This window comes from Salvelinus sp. IW2-2015, linkage group LG10, assembly GCF_002910315.2.
Source record: "Salvelinus sp. IW2-2015 linkage group LG10, ASM291031v2, whole genome shotgun sequence".
NCBI classification, from domain to species: domain Eukaryota; kingdom Metazoa; phylum Chordata; class Actinopteri; order Salmoniformes; family Salmonidae; genus Salvelinus; species Salvelinus sp. IW2-2015.
Window position 1 is genome coordinate 1,472,449 of NC_036850.1, and position 24,597 is coordinate 1,497,045.

Genomic DNA, 24,597 nt, shown 5'->3' on the forward strand with positions numbered 1-24,597 from the left:
CCTGCCTCCAGCTGTTTGCTTAGAAATTCTAGGGACAATTAGTAGGCCTGCGTCTTGTGACCATAGGGTATGTGTAGGTATGTACGGCAGGACCAAATCGGAAAGATAGGTAGGAGCAAGCCCATGTAATGCTTTGTAGGTTAGCAGTAAAACCTTGAAATCAGCCCTTGCCTTAACAGGAAGCCAGTGTAGGGAGGCTAGCACTGGAGTAATATGATACATTTTTTGGGTTCTAGTCAGGATTCTAGCAGCCGTGTTTAGCACTAACTGAAGTTTATTTAGTGCTTTATCCGGGTAGCCGGAAAGTAGAGCATTGCAGTAGTCTAACCTAGAAGTAACAAAAGCATGGATACATTTTTCTGCATCATTTTTGGACAGAAAGTTTCTGAGTTTTGCAATGTTACGTAGATGGAAAAAAGCTGTCCTTGAAACAGTCTTGATATGTTCGTCAAAAGAGAGATCAGTGTCCAGAGTAACGCCGAGGGCCTTCACAGTTTTATTTGAGATGACTTTACAACCATCAAGATTAATTGTCAGATTCAAAAGAAGATCTCTTTGTTTCTTGGGACCTAGAACAAGCATCTCTGTTTTGTCCGAGTTTAAAAGTAGAAAGTTTGCAGCCATCCACTTCCTTATGTCTGAAACACAGGCTTCGAGCYAGGGCAATTTTGGGGCTTCACCATGTTTCATTGAAATGTACAGCTGTGTGTCATCCGCATAGCAGTGAAAGTTAACATTATGTTTTCGAATGACATCCTCAAGAGGCAAAATATATAGTGAAAACAATAGTGGTCCTAAAACGGAACCTTGAGGAACACCGAAATGTACAGTTGATTTGTCAGAGGATAAACCATTCACAGAGACAAATTGATATCTTTCCGACAGATAAGATCTAAACCAGGCCAGAACTTGTCCGTGTAAACCAATTTGGGTTTCCAATCTCTCCAAAAGAATGTGGTGATCAATGGTATCAAAAGCAGCACTAAGGTTTAGGAGCACGAGGACAGATGCAGAGCCTCGGTCTGACGCCATTAAAAGGTCATTTACCACCTTCACAAGTGCAGTCTCAGTGCTATGATGGGGTCTAAAACCAGACTGAAGCATTTCGTATACATTGTTTGTCTTCAGGAAGGCAGTGAGTTGCTGTGCAACAGCTTTTTCTAAAATGTTTGAGAGGAATGGAAGATTCGATATAGGCTGATAGTTTTTTATATTTTCTGGGTCAAGGTTTGGCTTTTTCAAGAGAGGCTTTATTACTGCCACTTTTAGTGAGTTTGGTACACATCTGGTGGATAGAGAGCCGTTTATTATGTTCAACATAGGAGGGCCAAGCACAGGAAGCAGCTCTTTCAGTAGTTTAGTTGGAATAGGGTCCAGTATGCAGCTTGAAGGTTTAGAGGCCATGATTATTTTCATCCACGTGTCAAGATATTTAGTATTTAAAAACTTGAGCGTCTCCCTTGATCCTAGGTCCRGGCAGTGTTGTGCAGACTCAGGACAACTGAGCTTTGGTGAAATACGCWGATTAAAGAGGAGTCCGTAATTTGCTTTCTAATGATCATGATCTTTTCCTCAAAGAAGTTCATGAATTTATTACTGCTGAAGTGAAAGCCATCCTCACTTGGGGAATGCTGGCATGTAGGACCTGCCCTGTTGACAGTGCTGTTAAGAAGGTAGAAACTAGYGCCTGTAGCCCAACACCAGGGTTAACACTCCTACTCTTACGATAAGTGTAATGGGATCTTTAGTGACCACTCAGAGTCAGGACACCCGTTTAACGTCCCATCCGACAGATGGCACCCTACAAAGGGCAGATGGCACCCTACAAAGGGCATTGGGATATTATTTTTTTTGACCAGAGGAAAGAGTGCCTCCTACAGGACCTCTAACACCTTTTCCAGCAGAACCTGCTTAAATTCAGAGGCAAGCCAGCAGTGGGATACAGTGTTGTATGCTGCTGGGTAGGCAGCACCACATCCGCCATGCTGACCCTCAACACATGGTCCCCTCAGGGGTGCAAGCTTAGTCCCCTCCTGTACTCCATGTTCACCCATGACAGTGTGGCCGCTATCCCAGGCGGTGTCAGAGGAAGGCCCTAAAAATMGTCAAAGACTCCAGCCACCACAGTCATAGACTGTTCTCTTTGCTACTACATGGCAAGCGGTACCCCAGTGCCAGTCTGGGACCAAAAGGATCCTGAACGGCTTCTACCCCCAAGTCATAAGACTGCTGAACAGTTAATCAAATGGCTACCCAGAATATTTGCATTAACACCCTTTTTATTTGCACTGACTCTCTWGCACCGGCTCTATGCACACATACTACATTGACACTTTTACCCCTACCTACATGTACATATTACATCAACTACCTCGTACCCCTGCACATTGACTCGGTACCAATACTCCTTGTATATACTGTAGTCTCGTTGTTATTTCATTGTGTTACCTTTTTTTTGCAAAGGTTTCTTTTTAATTGAATATTAAAACATACACAATCTACTTGCAGTGAAGCCGCTCAGCATCTACATCACATTCAGTCACCCACAGCAGCAACCAGGGTCAACACCTTGCTCAAGGGCACGTCGACAGATCTCCCACAAGGTCAAAAAACAGGGACCCGAACCAGCGACCTTTCAGCCACCGGCRACAAAGGTTTCGTACTTTTTAACTCTGCATTGTTTTTGCGAAAGAGCTCGCGAGTAAGCATTTCACGGTCTTCAAGTCTTCACCTGTTGTATTCATTTGATTTAATGTGATTTTCTCAAAAGCAATCACTTTTGTATGTGAAAACACAGAATCCTACTTATCACTCCAAATGCTTACAGTTTTTTGTTGTTGTTGCTTTGGTACCATTTTTACCAGTATGTGGGACATTATTCCAATTCTTAGTACAAAACTCCAAATTGGTCACATTGGCAACACAGCCGGTCTTTCATTCAAAACCTGTCATTGTGCATTCATTTGGATTGTAAACATACTCACCACACAACCATTGATTCAAAATAAGTTTGTGAAATGTAATGAGAACATTGGTTTATTCACCAAAACACAACATAATGCTATATTTTCAATTTAGTAGTTTTAACTACCAGTTAATCCAATAGCAAACAATGCAAGATACGTGTTTCAAATTGCCCTTAGAAGTGCTAAAAAGTAATATGCTACAGTACCGTAAAGTACAGTTTTCACATTAGGCAATACACTTACATTACTCAACAAAACTGACCGAGAATCAGCCATTTCCATAATATCTATGCAATGTGTAATCTTAGGTGTAATCAATGAAGACATCCTCTATAATTAATGCAATTTAAAATAAAATAAAATCTGACATAATTGCAACATAGGTGTACTGTCTAATTATCATCCACATCACAGTGAATGTCCTCACTGTTCATGCACTGCAGGAAAAACCTTTTTGCATGCGAATCATATCTTGACATTGGTCTGCATTGATGCCTCACCTATGGCCAGAAGGAGGGTGGCACAATCACCTCCATGCTGAAAAATAATTCCTCAATAGAGTTGAGTAAAGGAGAGTATAGAGGCAGGTATAGGGTCACGAATTGGGGATGGGCCCAAAACCATGCCTGAATCACCTCTGCATGGTGGAACCTGACATTGTTCCACACAATGATATAGGTGACCCCTTCCCCTTGACAAGCATGCTCAATTTCATTGAGAAACACACCGTTGTAGCGTTGTAGGATCCAAGTAATGGTGAAGTTTCCCCCACGTTGTCCAGGCACTTGGACGGTCACCCGTTGGCCGATGAGGTTCCGAATCTTGGCCAGGTTGAAGCCTGCTTCATCAACAAAGATATACTTGTGATGGTTCACAGCAGCATCAAGTTATTTTTAGCACACGGCCACGGCCACCACCATGGAGTCTCCTGTCAATTCTGAGGGTACAACAGATATACTGTCAACAGATTATACTAAGAATACTGTAACATATTTGGGGAATTTACATGCATTACAATGTAATTTACTGTATATGTAATGGTAAAGAATAGTGCATATCCTGCAGACTTAAAGAATTTCTTGGCTAAATGTTCTCTAATTGACAGTTGATCTTTTCAGATTGGGGTGAACTAATCCGGCAGCCTCGGACATGGTAAGGCCTGTTTACCACATGGTCAACGCCGATGGCCCGGACTTCATTAGACACAACAGTTCTCTGCTGTCTGCCTCCCTCTTTCTGATGTCCACCTCTTTGACAGTGCCCATGCCCACCTCTTGACCTCTGATGGGGCCCATCCCGACCTCTTTGATGGGGCCCATGCTGTCAACACTCCGACCGAAGGTGGCTCCCCTTCCCGTTCGGGTGGCGCTCGGCGGTCGTCGTCGCCGGCCTACTAGCTGCCACTGTTTCTTTCTCCCCCTCCTTATAAGTTGATTGATTACACCTGTTATGAGTTGTGGTGATTGGTGGAATTTATTAGTCAGCCGGCCCGCCTGTTTCTTTGTGCGTAATTGTTTGGTGTAACATTTGTGTACGTTTGAGACGAACGTGTTTGTTCCTGTTCGTGGGTTTTTGCTATACTGTTTTAGTCCCTGTGTTTGGGGCGTTTGTTTTGTTCGGCACCCAGTGGTTTTGTGAGGTGGCCTGTGTCCGCCGTTTGTGCGATAAAGAGCACTATTTTGAACTCTCTGTTTCCTGCACCTGACTTCAGACCCACGACACCCAGATCGTTACACATGCCCACCTCTGACGGGCCACTTGTCCACGAGCTCTTTCATTTCTTCCTCTCCCCTTCTGTCTATCCTGCTCCATGTTGAAAGAAATTGCAATTGTTTTGTATGGTGACCAGTTGTGGTTACCACTATGTGAAATCAATAAGCAATAACGAGTAGTCTTTATGTATGGTTATCATGTATCATACATTTTATTTCTGTGATTCTCAAAATCCATATATAGTAGACAAACCAGTTAAAAATATATAGGTTTACCAAACGGTTAAGTGATTAACCATTAAGAGCAGTTGGATTAAGTGATAGTCAAATGTAATTAAACAAATGAGAAGAGATTCATATGAAAAGTATTGTGAGCTTTGCATTGTGAAAGGCAATTACTTTATATGAAAAGGTGATGAAACACTGATTAGGTATGGTGAAAAAGTTACTGTGTGAATTTTGATTCTGTTTTGAGTTGGGACATATTACCACATACAATACCAGTCAAAAGTCTGGACACACCTACTCATTCAAGGGTTTTTCTTTATTTTTATTATTTTTCTACATTGTTGAATAATATTGAAAACATCAAAACTATGACATAACACATATGGAATCATGTAGTAACCAAAAATGTGTTAAACAAATCAAAATATATTTGAGATTTGAGATCCTTCAAAGCAGCATAGGCACACACACACCACGCACATACACAACACACAACCCACACACACACACACACACGACACACACACACACACACACACAACACACACACACACACACACACACACACAACACACAACACAAACAATAAGCATACGCACTATACACACACGTACACATGGATTTTGTACTGTTATACAGTATGTGGTAGTGGTGGAGTAGGGGAGTTTTTAAAATTGTATGAACTGCCTTAATTTTGCTGACCCAGGAAGAGTAGCCTTGCTTGCCTTGGAAGCTAATGGGAATCCTAATAAATACAAAATACAAATACCTGGAATGCATTTCAATTAACAGGTGTGGCCTTGTCAAAAGTTAATTTGTGAAATTGATTTCCTTCTTCATGCATTGAGCTAATCAATTGTGTTGTGACAAGGTAGGGTGGTATACAGAAGAGTAGAAAGACAGAGTTACCTCTGCTGCAGAGGATATGTTCATTAGAGTTACCAGCCTCAGAAATTGCAGCCCAAGTAAATGCTTCACAGAGTTCAAGTAACAGACATCTCAACATCAACTTGTTCAGAGGAGACTGTGAAGCAGGCCTTCATGGTCAATTGCTGCAAAGAAACCACTATAAGGGACAACAATAATAAGAGACTTGCTTGGGCCAAGAAACTGAGCAATGGACATTAGACTGGTGGAATCTGTCTTTGGTCTGATGAGGTCCAAATTTGAAGATTTAGGATTCCAACCGCCTTGCCTTTGCGAGATGCAGAGTAGGTGAATAGATGATCTCTCTGCATGTGGTTCCCAATGTGAATCATGGAGGAGGAGGTGTGATGGTGCTTTTCTGGTTACACTGTCAGTGAATTTAATTTGAATGCAAGGCACACTTAACCAGCTGTCAGTTCCTGACCTGTTTTCTGTTAGTTTTGTATGGTGTTAGTTGGTCAGGACGTGAGTGTGGGTGGGCAGTCTATGTTTCTGTTTCTATGTTGGTTAATGGGTACCTAATATGGTTCACAATTAGAGGCAGGTGGTTTCATCTCCTCTGATTGAGAATCATATTAAGTAGGTGTTGTCACATTTTTGTCGTGGGTGGTTTGTCTCTGTGTCTGTGTCGATGTTGCACCTACGGGACTGTTTCGGTTTGTTTGTCATTTGTTCGTTCGGTTTTTATGTAGTCATTTCCCTGTTTGTGCGTTCTTTGTGTTACATGTAAGTTCTTACGTCCAGGTCTGTCTACATCGTTTGTTGTTTTGTTAGTTATATCAAGTATAGTTCGTTTTCGTCTTCGTCTGTTTTGTTTAATAAATTATCATGTCTTATCACAACGCTGCGCCTTGGTTCAATCCATGCTCCTCCTCTTCGGATGAGGAGGAGGATAACCGTTACACCAGCATGGCTACCACAGCGTTCTGCAGTGATACACCACCCCATCTGGTTGCTCTTATTGGGACTATCATTTGTTTTTCAACAGGATAATGACCCAACACACCTCCAGGCTATGCAAGGGCTATTTGACCAAGAAGGAGAGTGATGGAGTGCTGCATCAGATGACCTGGCCTCCACAGTCACCCGACCTCAACCTAATTGAGATGGTTTGGGAGGACCGCAGAGTGAAGGAAAAACAGCCAACAAGTGCTCAGCATACGTAGGAACTCCTTCAAGACTGTTGGAAAAAAATTCCAGGTGAAGTTGGTTGAGAGAATTCCAAGCGTGTGCAAAGCTGTCATCAAGGCAAAGAATCTCAAATATATGTTGATTTGTTTAACACTTTGTGGTTACTACATGATTCCATATGTGTTATTTCATAGTTTTGACGTCTTCACTGTTATTCTACAATGTAGAAAATAGTCAAAATAAAGAAAAACCCTTGAATGAGTAGGTGTGTCCAAACTTTTGACTGGTACTGTACATGTGAAAATAGTAAATGTTTTAATTACGTCACTTCTGTTTTGAGCCGACTTCACCGTCGGTCAGAGTGGGGCTCCTGGCTCAGGCCCAGGAGGCAGCTCTGTTCCAAATTTAAGGCAATCGCTTTCCACCCCTTCAAACTCCTCTCACCGGGGTAACCTGGCCCAGAAAAACAAATCCCCTCAGATACACCCATATAATTAGGAATTAGAATACATAGGATCTCTCTCACACACACACACACACAGTGACAGTAACGATGGTATCATTGGTGGTACCTCTGGTGCTACGTGCCAAATGACACCCTATTTCCTACGAGCCCTACGGGCGCTGGTGAAAAGTAGTGCGCTATATAGGTAATGAGGTGCCAGTTGTGATGTAGCTTGAGTGGTAGCTAGCTTCCTGGCAGGATATACTGTATTTGAGAGGCATCCAGGGTTCAGGTGAAATACCAAAATCATCAATTCAAACACTGAAACCGGAGATGGAAATGTGTCAAGGCTACAACCAGACATACTGTAGTAACTACACATCTACACAGATATACACAAACACACACACCAATAGTCATTCCCCTCAAATGTCATACTTTAAACAATATACTGTATGAAGTCAAAACAGTCAGACTTCCCCTGATTCTAAAACTATATTCTCAACTTTGCACTCTCCCAAAAACGTACAGAAGCAAATCAGGCACAAACAGAATGGCTGGTCACGGTTCTGGTCTATGACTGAGTAAGAAGGACTTAATGGTTTGGGTACAAGGCTGCGACCTCATGGGCTCTCTTTGCATTCAACAGAGTATATATTTGTTCAGTGCTCCTTTTAGGTCTATTTCTAGACACAAAGGTGGTAAGTAGCCTAGCGGTTAGAGTATTGGGCCAGTAATCATAAGGTTGCTGGTTCAAGTACCTGAGCCAACAAGGTGAAAAATCTGTTGATACATCTTTGAACAAGGCACCCTAATTTGCTCCCTACTACTATGGCTGACCCTGTAAAACAACACATTTCACTCCACTTATCTGGTGTATGTGCAGGCACCTCACAATCACATGAAATGAAGGAAAACCAGCTCTCTGACCCTCTCTGACCCAGTTCCATTCACAATAACCAAAGCATAGCCCTGGGAGTTGGGTGATGATGAGGTAACAGAGGGGTGGGATAACATAATGCCACATTTATAATGCACTGAAGATTAATTGAGTATAGAAACCCTGGGGAATGTTTCGAACAACCCCATAACAACAATTTTTAGCCGGTATATTTGTTAAAACAACTAATATACCTATATTTGCATACCACCTGCTGTTTTGCTGTTGTATTCTCTTTAAATTATTATAAAGTTAGGATTGATGAGATACCTTGTAAGAGCTTTTGTGCACAAGCCCCTTCAGTGTCATAAATGTAAAATATTTGGTCATGTGTCAAGTGTGTGCAGAAGGGAAGAGTATCTTATGGCAGATTAAGTGAAATGCTGCAACTGTGGAGGTGAACATGTGCCTGAATTCCTGGAGTGCCATGTTAGGGTGAAAGAGACAGAGGTGGCAAGGGGTGGGGTGTCCAGCATGTCTCCTATCTGGAGGTGTGAGAAGATTGGAAGGAACGAGATCCACCACGACCAGTGAAGGTTTCTCGTCAACCGAGGGATAGTGAAATGCTACATGTTAAAAAGGTGGACTTTGTATTATTTATTGCAATGGTCATAAACTGTACAGTACAAGCGGAGAAGTATAAGACAATTGTAATTATTGTGAACGCAGCTGTACATTTTTGGCGTCTTCGTGATTTCAGTGGTCTGCCATCACAGGAGCCTGAGCCTGTGTAGGGCTCTATTTTGGAATGGACTGTATTGAAGATGTGGGATGTCGTTTTCCCCCAATACAGAAATTGTTTTTATTTTCACATTTAATACCCCGTCCAGCTGGAGGCGGTAATGCACCATTAACATTGGATACCATCCGCCGTTAAACCCCATTGAAGAAGATACAGATGACCAATCACATTCCCTGTGTATTGCCCCTCAACATCACGTGACTCCTCACCTGGCAACAACTGCTACAACAAATCCAAAAGGCTTGACTAGAGTGGAGCAGTCATCATAAAAGTTTGTTTACCCAGACGTTATCCAAATGTGAATGCGTTTGCATGAAAACATATGATTCCCAGATCCCAGTTGAAGAGAAAATGGTAAAACAGTGCATCCAGATCTTTGCCCGCGTAAAACCCACAAAGAAAACGACCTCGGTAAGTGCATCTTATTTTGTGCAAGGTTAATTTGGGTCACAGCATAGGCTAATTTGTGAAGTAACGCGTTACATCGTGGAGTTCAGTTTAACAGTAATTGACTATGCATAGGTCAGCTTGCTTTATCCCTCTGCGGTATCCACATGGTTAATTAGCCAAGCCAGCTAACGTACTTAGCTAGCAAACAGGTTACCAGTCAGAATTGCCTGTTTCTGCTCAACTTCGACTAACATGAATAAAGGCAGGCTAACGTTAGTTAGCTACTTAATTTGCTAGCTATCGTACAGTAGGCGAATATTAATAATTATATATTTAATATAAGTAGACATGCACTCATAATTGACTGTAGCGCACATAAAGAAATCACAAGCTACCGGTGACTGAAAACACAATCATCGCGGGATGAACAAGTGACGAATTTCCTGCCAAGGGTGGTCCATTTAAAAATCATTCCTTCCCCATCGCCCTGCAAGTGTTTTTCTTTCATTTTTTATATTAACAACAAATCAATACAGGAAGTACATGTGGCAACAGAAGTGTGTATACTCGCCAGACATCATGAAACGTCATCAGAAGTGTCCACTTAATTTGAGGGCTGAGGGGATAGGGTGTAGTGATGGGCATTCCGGCTCTTTTCAGTGAGCCGGCTCGTTCAACTCAGCTCACCAAAAAGAGCCGGCTCTTTTGGCTCCCAAATGCTCTTTAAAAAAATAGGTTTTGTATTTTTTCAAGTCAAACAGTTTGCGATAGTTTGACTATGATTGGCGTTAAAACAATTCTAATTAAAATATTAAATGAAATCATACTCTACCTTCACCACAATGTATTTAAAAATGCATTGGTTTGTTTTGAAAAATAATGTTATTAAACATTTGCATTTAAAGTATAACTTTTTAATGTATATAAACAAAATGCATATAAATCCAACCATTCAAAGTGATTACAATCTGAACAGCATAATAGAGTATTGCACCATATCAAAGAAAAATAAATAACAATGTGCAAAACTGCAGCATCCCACTTAAAACATTAAACTGGCCCCTCTTTTCTCTCTTCTTTATTGCCATGTTATAACCAGCAGCACACAGCAATGCTGTCCATATTTAGCTTTTATGAGAGATTTGCATTCAGAAATACAAGCTGCCTCACTTTCGAGGGGCTGATGCAGTTTCTTCTCTCAGTAATTTTTTGTCCTGTTTTCGAGAAGACCCTCTCAGAGGTAACGGATGTGGCCACTATGCAGTCTTCCTTTCATGACTTTAGTAAGGCCTTGTTCTTCCACCAGCTCAGAGGATCTACAGATCTTTGGAGGAGGGGATCCTCCAAATAGGATCAGACCTCCATTATGGCATCTGCTGAGGGATTCCTTCGTGTTGCATCCCAAGTTGCTCTCTCGTCAAACAGCATCCAAACAGTAGACGTTTGTGGCACTACTGCTGGTGCTTCTGCTCCATCTGATCCCTCTTCTTCCTGTTGCCCTYGTGCCTGAGCCAGCTGACTGCTGGGGCTGTCCCTCCCTGCTGCTGAGGTTATTCTTTGAAGAGCCTCATCAATCGCTCTGGCATCACTGAAGGCTAACTTCTTAAACCTGTGGTCAAGTGCAGCGGTTTCTGATAGCATGTGATTATATTCCATTCTGTGGAACTTTCTGTCCATTGATGAACATAGGGTGTCCATCAACTCTGTCACATGTCCTGTGGTTACATCTGCTTCTCTCTGGTGGCTGGCTGTGATTCGCTGCAGACCCTTACACAGTGGTATCATTTTTGAGGCTGTCACATAGCTGAAAAGAGAGAACAGTATTTTATTAGTTCAGGTTCATGTTTTGTCTACTGATACTACATTCTCATCTACTGCTCATATACATATATACTACTGGATTAAATAATGATGTAGTAATAACTGCTTACTACTCTCCACTGATCTCCACAGTGACCTGCTCAAAGGGTTCCAGGACTCTGCACACCTCTTCCACCACCTCCCATTCCTCTTGGGTCAGAGCATCAACAGGTGCATTGACAATGGCCAGGGTAGAGATGATGGCATCCTTTGACTCAAGAAACCGCTTCAACATATAAAATGTTGAATTCCACCTTGTAGTGCAGTCTTGTTTAGGCCTCAGCTCAGGCATCCCCATCTGGCGTTGTGTAGACTTTTTAGTTTTTCAGCACCTACTGTGCACCTGTGGAAGTATTCCACAGCTGCTTTCACTTTGTCCACAGTGGGCTTCATCCCCTTCAGAGCATCTCTTACAATCAGGTTGATTGTGTGGGAAAGACATGGATGATGGGTCCATTTGAACATTTTCATGGCTTTGGTTATGTTCGCTGCATTGTTGCTAACACAACAGACCACTTTTCAACCTACTTGCCATTCCCTGGCCACTCTCAACAGTTCCTCTGCCAAGTTCTATGAGGTGTGTCTGTCGCGGAACTCAAAGCAGTGCAGAAGACATGTCCTTGTTTTACTACAGACATGGGCTTTGGCATAAACTGGTCCATAGAAGACTGCGTTGCTGTGGGTCACGCCGTATCCACTCAGTCAAGTAGGCCTACATCTCCACGTGTGGAAGTGCTGGCTCCACCACTATCACTAGCAGGCCGCTAGTTTCTCGAAGCTCCGCTACAGCTAACTTCACAGTTGTGTGCACAGTTCGCATATGCCGGTGTAGGTTGTGCGTAGAACCAGCTTTATATGAGATTTTATTAAAATGCATCCAAATGCTACTATGCTTCCGACTCATTTTCCAGCTGTTGTTTTCACAGCTGTCCTTCCTCTCTCTCCTCGGCTGCTAAGTGTGTGACTGTGAGTGAGTTGGCTTGGCAATCCCTCACGCATCTTTGGTTCATTGGTTGACACATCGTGTCTGATTGACAGGAACAACAGGAGAGGCTGTTAGTCTGAGCAGACAGTCAGAACGAATGTGTGTGCGCTTGAGCATTTAGGCCTATATTATTTTATTTATTTTTCTGTTCTTTGAATTATTTCATTTTATTCATTTAAATGATTTGATATCTTAATTTTTTAATAAATAGATTCAGCTCTTCTGATATGCGAGCCGGCTCCCAACGTTCACCTACAAGAGCCGGTTCTTAGAGCCGACTCGTTCGCGAATGACCCATCACTAATAGGGTGTGTCTGTTAAGTGTTTGGACCGCAACCCTAGAGCTCGATAGTAGTAGGCCTAGCCACATGGCTACCTCAATCATTTGTGATTGACAAGTGTTGACAACTTTATAGCTACATTTCTCCCATTATTATTTAATGTCCAACCCTCCTGGCCTTATTTCATGATGATTCCTTGGCTGCCTTTCAAACTCATAAAAGACGCACCCTCGTCCACTTACCCTCGCCTTGGGCCCGGGGGAATCTCCCCAGCCATATTTTTCGTTGGTTCAAAAGATTAGCCAAGCAACGTAAGCTCCTTAGCCCTCATTTTTTAAATGGAGTTTGCCAGTGTACAGTTATGTTCACTTCGGGGCCTGAAACGCCCCATAATTCAATTCACGATGATTGTACATCCGCTAAGTAAAGTCCGGCAAAACTTAAAACGTCAATATGGAGTCAACATACAAGTGTCAGTAAAAACAAATGTAAATAAGTTCGAAATTGTGCTACTAATGCACAAACACGTCTCGTAAAAGTAATGACGTTTTTGTTTCGCTAGCTTTTGGAAATTGTAGAAATAAAACATTTTCCTTCTTCAGAAGTAGCTTGGCAGGCGAATGTTAGTTGGGCAATTAATTTGCTAGCTATCATACAGTAGGCGTCTATTAATAATGATATAGTTAATATAAGTAGACATGCAATCATAATTGACTGTAGTGCATATAAAGCACCCACAAGCTACCGGTGGCTGAAAATACTATTGTCACGAACGAGTGACGAATTTCCGGGCAAGGGTGGCCCATTTAAAATGAATTCCTTCCTTCCTCCCTCGGCCTTTGCCCTGCGAGTGTAAACTCATTAGATGTCTGTCATGATAGGTCATCAGAAGTGTCCACTTAGTTTGAGGGGAGAGGGTGTGTCTGTTAAGTGTTTGGAATGCAGCCCTTGTCTCATACAACAATTCTGCCCCCTTTTTAGCTGTGACCACACTGTCCTGTTCTATAGTATAGTACGGTATGGGTGTAGCCTAAAAGGTAGGCGTTCAGCTCAGGGTTAGGCTAATCTCTCGAAAAGTCTAGAGACTGTAGACCTAGGCCTGAAGCTAGTACCATTTAGCCTATTATTGCAACCACCCACGGTATTGTGCGCTGCGCATTGAGTAGGCCATCAAACCACAACCACACAACAAACCTTGCCCTGGATTTGAGTATTCAATGGTCTTCCCCATCAGTGTTCTCCCCTAATCACGAGAGTGCCTTTTATGTCCTTTAGACATTGTGTGTGTGTATATTTTGATAAAATACTTAGAATAGAAGTGTGTTTTCATTCCAATAAGTTAGCTAGGCCTATTTGTTTTCTCTTTACATTCCAATTCTGGCATGTCCCATGTTTGTGTCCAAATTCTAGGGAGATTTTAACCCACTTAACCCTACATCTTCACCATCATTGTAATGGACTAGTTAGCTAGGCCTATTTTGTTGATTAGTGATTCATTTACATTTGTTCCTCAGGTAAAAAGGGCAAGCCTGTAATGAGAACTGACATCTGGTTTTAATTTGGTAAATCTATACAATTATTTTCAAAAGAAACATTGAACATCTGTAGTCAAATCGTAAAGGCAGGTGAGCTGGTTCTACTCTGGCTATTTTCTGGTGTTTCTGTGGTGGAAAACTGAGCGCGTCAAGCATAACATAGGCCTAGATAGGCTAGAAATGGATAACAAGTTAAATTTTGGTATTTTGTTAAGCTTGCATTCAATTACCTTTCCATGTTCGACAAAACAAGCTTCCATTCGCCCTGTCACAAGGAGTTATGGCTGATTTTAAGAATAAGGTGTCAACTCTTTCACTTTTTGTCCCCTTTTAACCTCTTGAGATGGGAAAACATGTTTATGACAGAAGGTGACATACAGTGCCTTCGGAAAGTATTCAGACCCCTTGACTTTTTCCATATTTGTTACGTTACAGCCTTATTCTAAAATGGATTAAATAAAACAATCTACACACAATACCCCAAATCAAAAACAGTTTTTTAGAAATGTTACCAAATGTATAAAAAAATAGAAGACCGATATACCTTATTTACATAAGTATTCAGACCATTGCTATGAGACTCGAAATTGAGCTCAGGTGCATACTGTTTCCATTGATCATCCTTGAGATGTTTCTACCTGTGGTAAATTAATTTGATTGGACATGATTTAGAAAGGCACACAACTGTCTGTAAAAGGTCCCACAGTTGACAGTGCATGTCATAGCAAAAACCATACCATGAGGTCGAAGGAATTGTCTGTAGAGCTCAGAGACAGGATTATGTCAAGGCACAGATCTGGGGAGGGATACCAAAACATTTTGCAGAATTGAAGGTCCCCAAGAACACAGTGCCCTCCATCATTCTTAAATGGAAGAAGTTTGGAACCACCAAAACTTCCTAGAGCTGGCCGCCCAGCCAAACTGAACAATCGAGGGAGAAGGGCCTTGGTCAGGGAGGTGACCAAGAACCCAATGGTCACTCTGACGGAGCTCCAGAATTCCCCTGTGGAGATGGGAGAACTTTCCAGAAGGACAACCATCTCTGCGGCACTCCACCAATCAGGCCTTTATGGTAGATTGGCCAGATGTAAGCCACTCCTCAGTAAAAGGCACATGACAGCCGGCTTGGAGTTTGCCAAAAGTTACCTGAAGACTCTCAGACCATGAGAAACAAGATTCTCTGGTCTGATGAAACCAAGATTGAACTCTTTGGCCTGAATGCCAAGAGTCACATCTGGAGGACACCTGGCACCATCCCTACGGTGAAGCGTGGTGGTGGCAGAATAATGCGGCCGGGATGTTTTTCAGCGGCAAGAACTGGGAGAATAGTCAAGCTCGAGGGAAAGATGAACGGAGCAAAGTACAGAGAGATCCTTGATGAAAACCTGCTCAAGACCTCAGACTGGGGCGAAGGTTCACCTTCCAACAGGACAATAACCCGAAGCACGCAGCCAAGACAACGCAGGAGTGAGTGTCCTTGAGTGGCCCAGTGAGAGCCCGGACTTAAACCCGATCGAACATCTCTGGTGATGATGCAGCCACCACTACTCTTGAAAATATCCAGAGTAGTTCTCAGTAATGTATTGGATTTGCCCCAAACATAACATTTTGTATTCAGAACAAAAAGTTAATTACTTTTTTTACAGTATTACTTTAGTGCCTTGTTGCAAACAGAATGCATGCTTTGGAATATTTTCATTCTATACGCACTTTCTTATTTTCACTCTGTCAATTAGGTTAGTGTTGTGGAGTAACTACAACAAAGATGAGGTAGTCATTAAAAAAATATACACTATTATTGTACAGAAAGTGAGTCAATGCAACTTATGTGAATTTCTAAGCACTTTTTTACTCCAGTACTTATTTCGTTTTGCCATACGGGGGTTGAATAATTATTGACTGAAGACATTTCATCTTTTCATTTTTTATTAATTTGTAAACATTTTGAAAAACATAGTTCCACTTCGACATTATGGGGTATTATGTGTAGGCCAATGAAAAAAAACATTGACCCAGCAGTCTGACCCAGCAGTCTCAATAAATGTGATTATATTTCCAATTGTTGGATATCCTCACTCTGGCTAGATTCCAATAGGAATTACACATTACGTTGCATGCAGTCTTGATGTGGCCTGTAAACCAAGAGTTTCAGACCACTGCATGTGTAACTAGGCCTTAAAATAATTGCCTAACCAGACTCACTTGGCGAAGGCTACAGGACTGAAATGCCATTGAATACAACAACCATGTCTCTGTTGCTAACAATACAGTTATGGATGGTAATAATTCACTCGAAAGGCAAGGCACACTGGGAAATATGCAAACAAGATCCAATAAGTTCTCAAGTTGAATTGTATGTTCACTCAACCTAAAATTCAAAGTTGAGTGAACATATAATTTAACTTAGCTTAAGAATGAGGCCTTTGTTGGTTCAGCTATATAAAATATTGAGCAAACTCACAATTGACTCACAATTGTACATTGAATCAACCCCCCCGTAATTTATAAATGCCTCATGAGTTTAGTACAACCGCCTTAACCTAAACTTTTCCATTGTTTGTTTTTGTCATCATTTGAGTCAACACTGCATGTGGGGCCAAGCACTGTGTGACCACAATGCATTTATATTCTCTGAAATAGCCCTATGTCTATTGTTAACAAGCTAGCCTTGCAAACAACTGTTTAGGCTAGCTACACTAGCTACAATACGTAATGATGTCTGGCAACGCAAGAATAACAAGCTAACACTGTTCTTCTTTCAGGTATACTGTGTGGACAATGAGGAGCCGACGGGTTCCATACTGGAGTTCCTGGTACCCAAGGACCTGGCTGACGGCTTCATAAACAACAAGAAGGAGACCTACAAGTTCAGGTGAGCACCGGGCGAACACACATCACATGCATCACGGATCATGGTATTTCTGTTGTCATTAGGCTTAGAACCTAAAGGCTCAGGTGTAGGGGCTTAGGTTATGACTTTAAACATGTTTTCTACCACAGCGACATGCTCTTAAGTTGAATGAAAATGCACTTTAGTCGACACTGGTATATGGTTGTCACTGTATGGTCATGCTGGGAAGGATTTAACCACTAGCTCTAACCCTACCCCTGCGTTTAAGCCTATCTCTAAATAGCAGTTGCTCATCAATTCCTTCTGGTTGTTTAGCGGGATATCCACAGAACTACATAAGGGCAGAGTGTCTGTGCAAAAGCATTTGCCCGGCTACCAAGACTCCTTGGTCTGGCCTAACGCTACGCCACGAACACGGATGTTACTTTCTTCTTCGCAATGAGTCTGGATCTGAGTACCTCCCACGACCCTTCACCGAATGCAAAAAAATATATACACTCCTCAAAAAAATAAAGGGAACACTTAAACAACACAATGTAACTCCAAGTCAATCACACTTCTGTGAAATCAAACTGTCCACTTAGGAAGCAACACTGATTGACAATACATTTCACATGCTGTTGTGCAAATGGAATAGACAACAGGTGGAAATTATAGGCAATTAGCAAGACACCCCCAATAAAGGAGTGGTTCTGCAGGTGGTGACCACAGACCACTTCTCAGTTCCTATGCTTCCTGGCTGATGTTTTGGTCACTTTTGAATGCTGGCGGTGCTTTCAATCTAGTGGTAGCATGAGACGGAGTCTACAACCCACACWAGTGGCTCAGGTAGTGCAGCTCATCCAGGATGGCACAGGATGGCTGTGGCAAGAAGGTTTGCTGTGTCTGTCAGCGTAGTGTCCAGAGCATGGAGGCGCTACCAGGAGACAGGCCAGTACATCAGGAGATGTGGAGGAGGCCGTAGGAGGGCAACAACCCAGCAGCAGGACCGCTACCTCCGCCTTTGTGCAAGGAGGAGCACTGCCAGAGCCCTGCAAAATGACCTCCAGCAGGCCACAAATGTGCATGTGTCTGCTCAAACGGTCAGAAATAGACGATGGTGGTATGAGGGCCTGACGTCCACAGGTGGGGGTTGTGCTTACAGCCCAACACCGTGCAGGACGTTTGGCATTTGCCAGAGAACACCAAGATTGGCAAATTCGCCACTGGCGCCCTGTGCTCTTCACAGATGAAAGCAGGTTCACACTGAGCATATGTGACAGACGTGACAGAGTCTGGAGACGCCGTGGAGAACGTTCTGCTGCCTGCAACATCCTCCAGCATGACCGGTTTGGCGGTGGGTCAGTCATGGTGTGGGGTGGCATTTCTTTGTGGGGCCACACAGCCCTCCATGTGCTCGCCAGAGGTAGCCTGACTGCCATTAGGTACCGAGATGAGATCCTCAGACCCCTTGTGAGACCATATGCTGGTGCGGTTGGCCCTGGGTTCCTCCTAATGCAAGACAATTCTAGACCTCATGTGGCTGGAGTGTGTCAGCAGTTCCTGCAAGAGGAAGGTATTGATGCTATGGACTGGCCCGCCCGTTCCCCAGACCTGAATCCAATTGAGGACATCTGGGACATCACGTCTCGCTCCATCCACCAACGCCATGTTGCACCACAGACTGTCCAGGAGTTGGCGGATGCTTTAGTCCAGGTCTGGGAGGAGATCCCTCAGGAGACCATCCGCCACCTCATCAGGAGTATGCCCAGGCGTTGTAGGGAGGTCATACAGGCACGTGGAGGCCACACACACTACTGAGCCTCATTTTGACTTGTTTTAAGGACATTACATCAAAGTTGGATCAGCCTGTAGTGTGGTTTTCCACTTTAATTTTGACTCCAAATCCAGACCTCCATGGGTTGATAAATTTGATTTCCATTGATAATTTTTGTGTGATTTTGTTGTCAGCACATTCAACTATGTAAAGAAAAAAGTATTTAATATTAATATTTCATTCATTCAGCAGATCTAGGATGTGTTATTTTAGTGTTCCCTTTATTTTTTTGAGCAGTGTATATATAGTCCGTCAGATTGGTCCAGATTGGTCCAGAAAACAATGATTTGGCTTTGATCATTGGCTTTGATACTCTGATTGGGTCGTCTCTAACCAATTGCAAATGACTTTGTTTTGTAAAGCGCCCCTCGTTACCACAAACAACTTCAATGATGACAGTCACAGACTAAAGTGTGTAGTGAACGACAGAGCAGCGGAATCATTTAGTGTGTGTAACAGGCAACAAAAGCGTAGACATACTTCTCTTTTCACATAGGCTTACGTAATGGCAAAGATACGATGTCTGATTCACTGTGGCGGTGAAGGCCGCTGTCCTTATAATACAGGGCAGAGCCCTTCATGCCACGCTTCCAAGCCCTCAATTCACAGTTTTGTAGTCAGCCGTGGCTATTGAGAGGCCTCTTAACCACAACAGCCTTTTAATAGATTGCGGAAGTTCCCTTGCGCCTGTTGGAATGAAATCCCACATGGAAGAGCATTAGGGGCGGACTGCTCCCGATGGATCTTTCCCGTCTTCACAGGAACATTATTTGGGGTGTGGCAGGCTTTGAAGATGACTTAGCCTAACTATGCCCACAGTTTGGAAAATAATTTAAAGGGGTAAATGAGATTGCTACAATGATTTTGGGACTTTTATATACCTAATATGTTTATTCTTGAATAATATAACTTAGAAATACACTGTATAAAGAAAAGTTTGTAGACACCCCTTCAAATTAGTGGATTCGGCTATTTCAGCCAGACCTGTTGCTGACAGGTGTATACAATTTTGCGCACAGCCATGCAATCTCCATAGACAAACATTGGCAGTAGAATGGCCTTACAGTGACTTTCAATGTGGCACAGTCATAGGATGCCACCTTTCCAACAAGTCAGTTGGTCAAACTAGAGCTGCCCTGGTAAACTGTAAGTGCTGTTTTTGTGAAGTGGAAACATCTAGGACCAACAACAGCTCAGTTGTGAAGCGGTAGCCCCACACAAGGTCACAGAACGCTACTTGCACACTCATCTTCTGCACATCTATCACCCCAGTGTTTAATTTGCCATACTGTAAAAATGTCGCCACTATGGCCTATGCATTGCCTCACCCCCCTTATCCTACCTCATTTGCACACACTGTATATAGACTTTCTCTATTGTATTTATTGACTGTATGTTTGTTTATTCCATGTGTAACTCTGTGTTGTTGTATGTGTCGTACTGCTTTGCTTTATCTTGACCAGGTCGCAGTTGTAAATGAGAGCTTGTTCTCAACTAGCCTACCTGGTTAAATAAAGGTGAAATAAAATAAAAATAAAATAGGACCATCGAGTGTTGAAACGCGTAGTGTGTAAAAATTGTTCTCCTCGGTTGTAACACTCACTACCGAGTTCCAAACTGCCTCTGGAAGCAACATGAGCACAATAACTGTTCGTCGGGAGCTTCATGAAATGGGTTTCCAAGTCCGAGGAGACCCACACAAGCCTAAGATCACCATGCTCAATGCCAAGCGTCGGCTGGAGTGGTGTAAAGCTTGCCGCCATTTGACTCTGGAGCAGTGGAAACGCGTTCTCTGGAGTGATGAATCACGCCTCACCGTCTGACAGTCTGACGGAGGAATCTGGGTATGAAAACGCTACCTGCCCGATTGCATAGTGCCAACTGTAAAGTTTGGTGGAGGAGGAACAATGGTCTGGGGCTGTTTTTCATGGTTTGGGCTCCTTAGGTCCAGTGAAGGGAAATCTTATTGCTACAGCATATTCTGTGCTTCCAACTTTGTGGCAACAGTTTGGGGAAGGCCCTTTCCTGTATCAGCATGACATTGCCCCCATGCACAAAGCGAGGTCCATACAGAAATTGTTTGTCGAGATCGGTGTGGAAGAACTTGACTGGTCTGCACAGAGCCCTGACCTCAACCCCATCAAACACCTTTGAGATGAATTGGAACGCCGACTGCGAGCCAGGCCTAACATCAGTGCCTGACCTCACTAATGCTCTTGTGGCTGAATGGAAGCAAGTCCTAACAGAAATGTTCCAACATCTCATGGAAAGCCTTCCCAGACGAGTAGAGGCTGTTATAGCAGCAACAGGGGCACCAACTCCATATTAATGCCCATGATTTTGGAATGAGATGTTCTATGAGCATGTGTCCACATACTTTAAGTAATGTCGTGTCCCTTAAGCTTAGTTCATCTGTATGACCTCAAATCATGATTACATCTAGAATTTTGATCTCATGGATTGTCAGTTCTTGCATTCATAGCTCTGTCTATGAATTTTAGAGTGGTTACATTTCTCTATCCCCATCCCTCAGCTGTTTACCAAATCAGTGGCGGGTGACCGATTGCCCCTTTAAGGAGTACGCTCTTCAGTCCATGTTTTGGGTTTCTTTAATAAGATATTCGTCTCAAATATTTGTCTCAAAATCCTTTTTTTGATTGTCCTTTGTATTGGCCTACTGGAGATCATGGGCTGTTTTCCTGGACTCCGATTAAGCCTACATTTGGACTAAAAAGCATGCTTAGAGGAGAATCTCTACCGAGCATTATTTTCAGTCCAGGCTGTAACCCGGTCCAAAGTGTTAATTTACTGCTGTGCATAGAAGTAATGATTTCTCCTCTATTTAAAGTGCAGTGTGTGGAAAGTCCTTTATTTTCCCACTTCCCTTCAGGTTCCAAGAGGTGTTTGATCAAACAGTCAAGCAAGAGGACATATTTGAAGCCATCGCCAAGCCAGTGGCAGACAGGTGAGACACCCTTTAACTTGTTTTAAACTTCAAGGTTAGAGTGAATCTTTGAAATGTTTTGTTCTAATTTCATGCTAACCATTTTAACAAGCTACTGTGTTGGATATCTGACATTCTCGAAGGTAGACCTAATAACTGGACGACCAAAAGAAAACTACCAACAATTGTAGTCAGGCACTGTTTTGGCAGTGTGAATCCCTATTGGGGTTTTTCAACACAAGAACAGTTGCTTTCTCCATTGTCTGTGGTCCATTCTATTCTAAACTGTGCTGCCCAGTCAAGATTACTACTTAGACTTATAGATACAGGTGACATGTTTAAGGTGGGCCTAACTTCTCCACCAAAAAGAGGTTGAAAACCGATAGCCACTAATGACAGATCTAGGATCAGCTTCCTTTACCTCAAACCCTAAAAAAATGAAAGGAAAACTGATCTTGAGACAGTGCTCAGGAACAATGTTCACCTACACACCATTCGTTCACCCCTAGGGCCTCTGTTCAATGTTGCAGCAAGGCCCGGACCACACAGACTTCGCCAGGCATGTTGACGGGTAGCACGTTGCTCTGACAGTAAGCTGAGCTAGTGCGAAGATGGAAATGAAGGGAGGCTGTGGTTTTTGGTCCAAACCACAAAGTGGTGAGCTAGCAGATGGGGTCGCACACGCTGCTATCCTGTGCATGCGATAAGCCTCTCACCGCAATGCAGCGGGTATCCTTCGCCGAAGCTCATCATATTTATTGCTCTACTATATGTAGATTTCCCAGTTTTTGGGCTACCCCTCCCTAATTTCTAGTGCTCTTCAGTAGTAGTTGTGACTAGGGTTGCAAAGGGAGGGTATATTACTGGAAATGTTCTAAGTTTACCAGTAAACTACCATTACTGTGCTATTTGTTCATTTTTTCGCGTTGTTTGTAACTTATTTTTTAACTTATTTTGTACATAATGATGCTGCTTCCATCACTTATGACCGAAAATAACTTTCGTGATTACTCACCTCGAACTGGACGAAGATTTTTTCTTTAACGAGTCCGACGCGAAGGATATACTGTTTTCTCCACCATTTGCGTGAAGAAAATACGGAGAAAAGGGGTCGGAGGTCGGGCTGCCTTCTGAGAATTTGTAGGCGAGTGCGTAAACCCCCTCTACCATCAGTCCTATTAGCCAACGTGCAATCATTGGATAACAAAATGGATGAGCTCTGATCAAGGATATCTTACCAACGGGACATTAAAAACTGTAATATATTATGTTTCACAGAGTTGTGGCTGAATGACTACATGGATAATATACAGTTGGCGGGGTTTTCGTTCCTTCTGCAAGATGGAACAGCTGCGTCCGTTAAGACAAGGGGTGGCAGTCTGTCTATTTGTTAATAATAGCTGGGGCACAACATCTAATATTAAGGTTTTGCTCGCCTGAGGTAGAGTATCTCCTGATAGCTGTAGACCACACTATTTACCAAGACTTTTCATCTATATTTTTTGTAGCTGTCTGTTTACCACAACAATCCGATGCTGGCACTAAGACGACACTCAACAAGCTGTATAGGGCCATATGCAAACAAGAAATACTCATCCAGAGGCGGTGCTTCTAGTGGCCGGGGACGTTAATGCATGGAAACTTTTTAACTCATTTCTACCAGCATGTTAAATGTGCAACCAGAGGGAAAAGAACTCTAGACCACCTTAAATCCACCCACAGAGACTCGTACAAAGCCCGCCTTCCATTTGGCAAATCTGACCGTAACTCTATCCTCCTGCTTTCTGCTTACAAGCAAAAACTAAAGCAGGAAGTACCATTGACTCGCTCAATAAGGAAGTGGTCAGAGGATGCAGATGCTAAGTTACAGGACTGTTTTGCTAACACAGACTGGAATATGTTCCGGGACACTTCCGATGGCATTGAAGACTACACCACATCAGTCACTGGCTTCATCAATAAGTACATTGATGACGTCGTCCCCACAGTGACCGCACATACCCCAACCAGAAGCCATGGATTACAGGCAACATATATAAGCTCCCACATTTGACAGTGCATGTCAGAGCATAAACCAAGCCATGAGGTCGAATAAATTATCCATAGAGCTCCGAGACAGGATTGTTTCGAGGCACAGATCTGGGGAAGGCTACCAACAAATGTCTGCAGCATTGAAGGTCTCCAAGAACACAGTGGCCTCCATTATTCTTAAATGGAAGTTTGGACCAGGCAGTCCAAATAGCTCTGCAAATAGACTATTGCAGCGTATATACAGGAGACTGAGATAGGGGGGCTAGGTTACATCCACAGTTAGCCCCGGACAGGGACAACCAGGCAGGAAACCTCAACCACAAAGCACAGCCCCCCACACCACTAAAGAGATATCAATAGGCCACTAACTTACTACCCTGAGACAAGGCTGAGTATAGCCCACGAAGATCTCCCCGCGGCACGAGCCCGAGGACAGGAAGGATGTAAGAGCAAGCCAGTGAGTCAGCCACCGTAATGGGGTCAGAGGCAGAGAATCCCAGTGGACATAGTCAGCCAGGCAGAGACCGCAAGGGTATTTCGTCACTCCACAACGACTGACGTTAACGTGACGATAGTCATTCAGCTCCGCTGGATTGTTCTTTTTTAGAACTGGTCGGATCTCAGATGTCTTCAAGAGTGAGGGAACCATTGTTCTGATAGGGAGTTGTTTAAGAGAGTACAAAAGATGTCTGCCAGCACATCTGAGCATTCCTTCAGTAGACTTTGTTCGATTTGGTTCTCTTGAAGACCTGTCTCACCTCCTCCTTCTCAATGGTTGGCACCTCCACTCCATCCAGGGACTGGAGCGCCAAT

At 43.0% G+C, this 24,597-nt stretch overlaps 1 protein-coding gene across 1 annotated transcript in view; it reads left to right on the forward strand.

The window, feature by feature from the left end:
• Positions 1 to 9,266: 9,266 nt before the first annotated feature.
• The window catches only part of kif6 (kinesin family member 6), a 177,414-nt gene continuing 162,083 nt past the window's right edge, over positions 9,267 to 24,597 (forward strand). Inside the window, exons 1-3 of the mRNA XM_023995100.2 lie at positions 9,267 to 9,502; positions 16,905 to 17,014; positions 21,700 to 21,774. Coding sequence (XP_023850868.1) covers positions 9,404 to 9,502; positions 16,905 to 17,014; positions 21,700 to 21,774 — 284 coding nt within the window. The 5' untranslated portion in view covers positions 9,267 to 9,403. The remainder of the gene's footprint in view (positions 9,503 to 16,904; positions 17,015 to 21,699; positions 21,775 to 24,597) is intronic.